The sequence below is a fragment of the Acanthisitta chloris genome, unplaced genomic scaffold, assembly GCF_000695815.1.
Source record: "Acanthisitta chloris isolate BGI_N310 unplaced genomic scaffold, ASM69581v1 scaffold9059, whole genome shotgun sequence".
In the NCBI taxonomy this organism is placed as follows: domain Eukaryota; kingdom Metazoa; phylum Chordata; class Aves; order Passeriformes; family Acanthisittidae; genus Acanthisitta; species Acanthisitta chloris.
The window spans coordinates 60059-66922 of NW_008693168.1; the positions used below are offsets into that span (position 1 = coordinate 60059).

The following is a 6864-nucleotide window of genomic DNA, read 5'->3' on the forward strand; positions in this document are numbered from 1 at the left end:
ATGGATGGGAGCCAGGAGCACCAGTGTCTCACCTGCCAGAGTGGGATCTCTCTGGGAAAGCTCCTCTGGACACTCTTTGGAAAAATCATGCTGTGTTCTGAACAACTCCCTTAAGGCTAACATTTTGAAGGAGGCTGTTTTCTCTGTTTCTCAGAGTTAAGAGGAAACAACTGATCTCTCTCAGTTCTTCATCTGATTCCATTTTTCACAAAGGTGCCAGGAAACAAACTCCTCTCATAGTCTGAATGTCAGGAAATAGTGATCTATGAACCTTCTCACAGCCCCTGAACATCGAAGCAAAGCCTTAGTGATAACTTACAGAGATTCTGTTGAGGTGTCTTTCTTGAAAACCACTTTATGTTTCATTCTGTTCCAGCAAGGAAGTTCATTTTTGACTTCCCAGCATGGGAACCCGAACATTCTTCCACCACAGAGAGGAGGAGCAAAAGGAGGAGAGAAAACACAGCTTGCAAATGACCTCCACAACTAGGAAGAAAAAGTTCAAAACCAGGTAAGCCCCAGAGTCAGGGACAAGCTGAGTCAGTTGGGTCTTTCTACCCTGCACTGAGCACTCACAGATCTGTTGAATTCTGAGTTTATGAGATTCTGGAACCTTGTCTGGATTCTTTTACATGTGTTTGCCTCTGGAAGTGAGGAAGAAGAGACTTTCAGCCTTTCAGACCTATCGATAGCAGCTGCCCTTGCTTTGACCTCTGAAAAATCAAGGTAAGTCAGGACCCATAACAAACACAACCATTGTAGGCAACATCACATCTGTGTATTGGGGTCACAGCTTCCAATTTCATGTGCTGGAAGCAAGAAGAGCAGGTTCACCTCAGAGGTTCTTCCTTTCAAAATGCCAAAGCTCAACTAGAATGCAGGAAATGAAATTATAGTGACTTGGTCACTGTGTTAATGAGGAATATTGCCCAGCTCACAGAAAAAGGCCTAAGAGGAACCAGATTTCATAGGAGTTGGATTAATGAATTCATGGTTACAGATGAATTCCTCTCTTCCCTAGAAAATCTTGGCCTTGATCCTGCTGTCCATCCTTCTATGATGGCTGAACAACCTAAGGAGTTAGCAACATCCTTCCTCTCTCTAACCCTTCTCCCAGCTCTCTGCCTGGGATTAAAAGTGGTCAAACAGTGGGTTTCCTTCTAGTGCCATGGCAGTCTGTTCTCTTATGGGAATGCTGCTGGTTCCTGGGAGAAATCATGCCTGACAGTCACACCCACACTGCATGCAGCTGGTGATTCTGCCCTTAACACCTACTCTGATTTAACCACAAATATGTGCTATAAATCAACAGCAAAACAGACCGAAACAAAATAAATAAAAACGCTTTTTATTTATTTTGTTTATCCTCACTGCTGTTGGTTTGTATCATCCTGTGTTCCAGGGACTACAACCTAAGAAGGGAAGCTGACATCCTGGAGCTCGAACAGAGGGGGCAGAAGAGAACTCGGTTTGGGAATGACATGGAAGAGCTGGAAAAGGAGGTGATCCGGACCTGCAGGCTGATGCGTGTCAGAGCAGACAGGAAGGCCCTTCGCAGGAAGGTCAGATCACACATCTCCATTGGTAGCAGAAATGCCAACAGGATTATGATTTCCAGGCCTAAGCAGCATTCTGGAGAGGATCCTAAACCTAAGCAGGTGTTAGGATGACCTCAGAATCATTAGGACTAAGCACAAGATTTTGTGCTCCTGCTACTGAAGCCTATCACACACCCCTTTTGTTAGAGAACTTGTGTGAGAACATAGTCCCTTTCCATGGCCTTCAGCTAGTGTCTCCCTGTCTCAGGCAGTGGAAAAGGCCAGAGTGGAGAAGGCTTACCTTGAGCTGCTCTCGGGGCGACCGCCCATGTTCTGGATCCCGCTCCGAGCGCACGCCGTCTGGGAGAGGATGGATGTGAAGTTGGCATGTACCATCCTGGGCTCACCACCTCCACGGGTGACGTGGTATGTCAGCCCCCAGCAATGAGCTGTGCCGTCTGTGGGTGACAGGCTGTGTGTGCTTCGGGGAGGAACACAGAGAGAAGGAAGGGAGAGCTTCAGAGGTCACGGCAAACGCTCTCAATTCTCCTGTTTCACTGCTAGGATCAGCTGGGGCATTGAGTACTCAGTGAACAATCCTACAGGGTTCCTGCTAGGACAGGACTGAGATTCAGGTAGATTTCTCAGTTTCTCATGGTGCTGTCCTGCAAGAAAACTCTGGATTTAAGTCTTGGAAACCAGGATCTATTGCCAGCACTAAACCACAGCACACACACACACACACACACACCACCAAGGCCTGGACACCAGGACAGTTTTAGCATGAAACTGTTGTTGTTTCTACAACTAATAAATTACAAACCAACTCTTTCATTGACTCACTTTGCATATTTACCAACATTTACCAGAGTGTTACATGCTGGGCCTGACTGCAGGACACACCATAAACACCAGAGGGACAGAAATAAATGGAAGATCCCCTCGAAAACCAATTTACAAAGGGTACTTTGATCAGTTTGTTAAAGTGATTGACTATTCCTCCCGTGGAAGGTTCAGGCATGCAAACATTTGGGTTACTAATGACTCTGTAGGCAGCTCACTCTGCTACTGTCAGAGCTCCCGTGTCCTTCCAGAATGACCTCTTTGAATTACTCAAAGAGCAAAGAGAATATGAACCTCCCACAGATCCCCAGTGAGCACAAAGAAGTTAGAGACAACTGTGAACATCCTGACACGACCTGCAGAGCAGGGAGAGTAAACTGAGGGGGAAGCAGCAAGCCAAGGCTAAGCTTCATAGGCAGCCCTAGGGAAGGGACACACAAGACTGTGGAGGGATCCAGGTTTTGGAAGGCTGTTTTGGATTGAAGTGGGAATTGTGCCTACTCCTCTGTTCTGTGGTGTCTGTCATGGGGAATTGCCTAACAGCACATTTCCTTGTGTTCAACTAGGTACAAGAATGGAGTCCCCATTGATCCTCGCTTGGCCCCAGCAGGAAAATACAAGATAAAAAACAAGTTTGGGATGCTGACCCTGCACATCAGCAGGTAATATATGTGCTCTTGGCTGAGCTGTTTCTTTCAGACCTGCTCTCCCAAAACTTCCAGTTTGTGTATGATAAACAAACCAAGGTAATTCTCTTGGAATCTGACCTTGCCTGACTTAAATCTGTCGTGTTTGAGCTAAACCTTTGCCAAGCTCAACAGCAGTTCATAAGGCTTAAAAAAATCTTAACAAGAACAAAACAAAGTTTACAGCCTTAATTTATTTTTGCTCCTCTTTTTAGGCATCACCAACATTTTCTCCTTCAGGGTAAGGCCATGCACATTAAGCACTTCATTAAGTCCTGTGATTTAGGATGGATCAATGTAATCAGAACAATGTTAGTTCACCACTGTGAATTATACACATGATGGATATGTGCATAATTTCAGTGCAATCAACTGTTCCACAGGTCTTTTGCTTGATCAGTACTTGAAATGTTTAGCTTCTGGGTATCAAGAGAAAAAAAAAAGACCATGAAGCATCAGAAATTCTTGTAAGCTGAAAGGAAAAGTAATCTGGATGAAAAGCAAATATCTCCTTTTAACTTCTGGGGTTGAAGGGGAAACCCTTTGAATTTCACCTGTGACATATGAACAATAAGTGAAAGCTAAAAAGAAGGGAAAATGTGGTTTTTTTCCAGATGCTCCATGGAGGATTCTGCTGAATACAGTGTGGAAGTAAAGAATCAATATGGAGAGGCTTATTCCTTTGCTACAGTGATTGTCAGGAGTAAGTGCAAAATGTTCCTTTGGTTTTAAACTTCCAGTTTCTCCCAGTTAACAGAGAGGAGAAAGCACAACTGGTCAAATAATCCTGAGCCACCACTAGCATATGTGTGACTGATAAAACAGCTTCTCTTTCTCAGTCTCTTCTGGACTCAGCCAAAATCAGATTCCAGATGGACATAGCTGTCCTTCCTCTGGGCTAAAATTGCACTAAATTTAGGCACTTATTTCTTCTGGACTGCTATGAAACAACCACACAGCTAAACACACAACAGGATTACAAAGTCTGTTACAGCTGGGGCTGTTCAGCCTGGAGAAGAGAAGGTTGTGTGGAGACCTCAGGGCAATTTTGCAATATCTGAAGAGGCTATAAGGCCAGAGAGGGACTCTGTGTTAGGAGCTGCAGTGACAGGACAAGGAGGGATGGGTTCAAACTGAAGGAGGGGAAGTCTAGGTTGGATGTGAGAAAAAAGGTTTTTACTGTGAGGATGGTGAGACACTGGCACAAGTTGCCCAGGGATGTGGTGGCTGCCTCAACCCTGGTGGTGTTCAAGGCCAGGCTGGATGAGCCTTGAGCAACCTGGTCTAGTGAGGAGGTGCCTCTGCCCAGGGCAGGGGGTTGGGACTGGATGTTCTGCAAGCAATTTTGAGCCCAAAAAAATCCTGAACAGAAAATACCTACAGAACTGTAGACAACGAAGCACTTCAGTGGCACTGACAGAATCCAGGGAAGAATTCAGCAGATGAATGGTTTGGACATCTTTCTCCCACTGATTGAATTGCAAAGCCTGTTTGAAGTGTTTCCTCAGACAGAAGGGTTTTCTTTGGCTTGGACAGTACATTTATTGTTAGTGCTTTAAATATATTCCTGGCTCTGTCATGGGTTATGTTATCATACTTATTCTTTGCATGGCCATCTGAATCCCATTTGGGCTACATCTCCCTATAGAAGAATGTGATCCAGAATGGCAACAGAAGTGTATTATATTATCTTTCAGATCCTTTAATTAAACAGTGCTGAGATTCAACCTGTCTGGAAATGTGCAGCATTTACCACTTCTAAAGGGATGTGCACAATAATCCAGAAAACCTTCATTTCCAGCATTCCCAGATTTCTAAAATCCCCTTATTAGTGCAGAAATGCAGAAAACGTTGCCAGGTGTGCAGTGCTTCTCTTCTATGAAAGTTCTCCCAGTGTGTCCACAGCTCAGGCCTCTGCCACAGAGCAGCAGCAGCTGCTGAGAGAAATTCCATGCCAATAATCACACTCTCCATTCCCATCAGAATCCTTAGGCTCAGAGCAGGCATGATGACAGAGTCAGGGCTGTGGTCTAGCACAGAAAGCCCTGGATGGGATGACTCTCCTCACCTCCAAGTGCCTGATTAACCTATCTCTCATCAGAGCTAATCAGCGTTTCAAACCACTCACAGCATTGTCCCCTGTGGCTGTGGTGAGGGGCTCATGCTGCTCCTTCTGCCTGGACTCTGACTCCGTCCCAGTAACATGAGTCTTCCTTTGGCTATTTGCATTTAACAGGCTGAAAATAGAGGCTACCCCAAGGATTTAATCCTGCCTTCACTGGAAACATTCCTCCTCCCCCTGGCCCCTCCTGTCTGGAGAGGCCTCAGTGCCAGGGAGGGTCTCTGGGACCCCTGCCCTAGGGACATCACTGAGGGTCTCACAGGACATGGAATGAGGCTGTGCTTTACCTCCTGGGCTTTATATTTCTTTCCTCTTCAGCTGCTAACACTCAGTCCTCATATTTGCTTACGAGTGAGCTCTGCTACTGCCAAACTTCAATCACTGAAAGAACAGGCAACATTTTCTGGGCATTTCTTACGGCTTAAGAAAGGAAAGACTCAGTTTCATCCTGTGTTTTAAGTGCATCAGTTCTTGGATTTCAGCTCCAAGTGATTTCCCATTGTGCTGTGGAGCAGCCCAGGGCAGGTGGAGCTGCACAACATCACCTGTGATGCCTCCAGAGAGAACTCACAGCTCTTAAAACAAGTGATTCTGCAGGAAACACACTTCCCTCGGCTCCAGGATGCACCTCAGTGTCTCAGGATTGTTCTTTCTTTGATCAAATCTTGAGGTCCCAGTCACTGGTAGTGTACAAGAATCCCACATCATCCTCTGGGAATGCTGTGTAAAGCCAGGAGTTTGCTCTAAATTCAAATTGGTATCTTATTTGCTCTTCACTTGCCTAGTGCAGCTCAAAGAGACAGAAACCAACGGGAGTGAATCCTCCTTAGTTATGAATAACTGTGCACGTGAGCATTTAAAGCAGTACTGCTTACCCTGCTACAGTCATGAGAACAATTTCCTCTGCACATTCATCCCCAATTGTTTATGGAAAGCATCAGCTGTCAAATTCATTAAAGTTTTCCCCCATGGTGAAGGTTCACATCAAGGGCTGGTTAGAGGGAAAACCACAGTTTGCTGAGCATCACTGGATGGTTTGGAGGGGAAGATAAACACTGGCATGAGGTTTGCTTAATGTGTTTTCTTCTTGTCTTACAGAATATTATGGGAAGGAGTCAGGGTTTGATTCAGAAATATACAAAAGTGAGTAAATAATTGATGTCCTTATTATTTTGATATCCTGAAGGAATTTGATTCTTTTTTTTCCTGAGTCAGAGCTTTTCCTATTAGCTGCATGTGCAAAGTTCAAGGCTCAGGTACCTCTCTCAGTATATGGCAGTAACAATACTCCAGGGTGGAAGGTTCTGGAAGTCTCCTTATCATGCTGACTTTTACTCTTATTCCATAGGATCCCTTATGGCCAGAGAGGCAGATTTTGCTTTTGCACTGAAACCCTTATTTTCAAGAGAAAAAGAGCCTTTCACCCTCTCCTGTTTCTTCTCTTCTGATTTACTTGACCACCAACGTGACATCAGCTGGTTCAGAGATGGTTTGTATGCAACAGCTAAGTTTGTATCCATGTACCTCTATGAATATACCACTGGAATTCACAGCTGGGATCTAATCATCAGAGGAGATATTACAATTAATTAAAGAAGTCATTAAATTATTGAATTTGTATCTTTTCCCCATTTGCAAAGGGATGATACCACCAAAACGTTCTGGAGGCAGTGAC

The 6864-nt window shown here is 44.8% G+C and overlaps 1 protein-coding gene across 1 annotated transcript in view; it reads left to right on the forward strand.

Annotated features, from left to right (window-relative positions):
* Positions 1–404: 404 nt before the first annotated feature.
* Positions 405–6864, forward strand: part of MYOM3 (myomesin 3) — a 22398-nt gene continuing 15938 nt past the window's right edge. The window contains exons 1-8 of the mRNA XM_009082974.1: positions 405–511; positions 652–726; positions 1403–1562; positions 1807–1964; positions 2948–3043; positions 3682–3770; positions 6288–6332; positions 6538–6678. Of these exons, the coding sequence (XP_009081222.1) occupies positions 405–511; positions 652–726; positions 1403–1562; positions 1807–1964; positions 2948–3043; positions 3682–3770; positions 6288–6332; positions 6538–6678 (871 nt within the window). The remainder of the gene's footprint in view (positions 512–651; positions 727–1402; positions 1563–1806; positions 1965–2947; positions 3044–3681; positions 3771–6287; positions 6333–6537; positions 6679–6864) is intronic.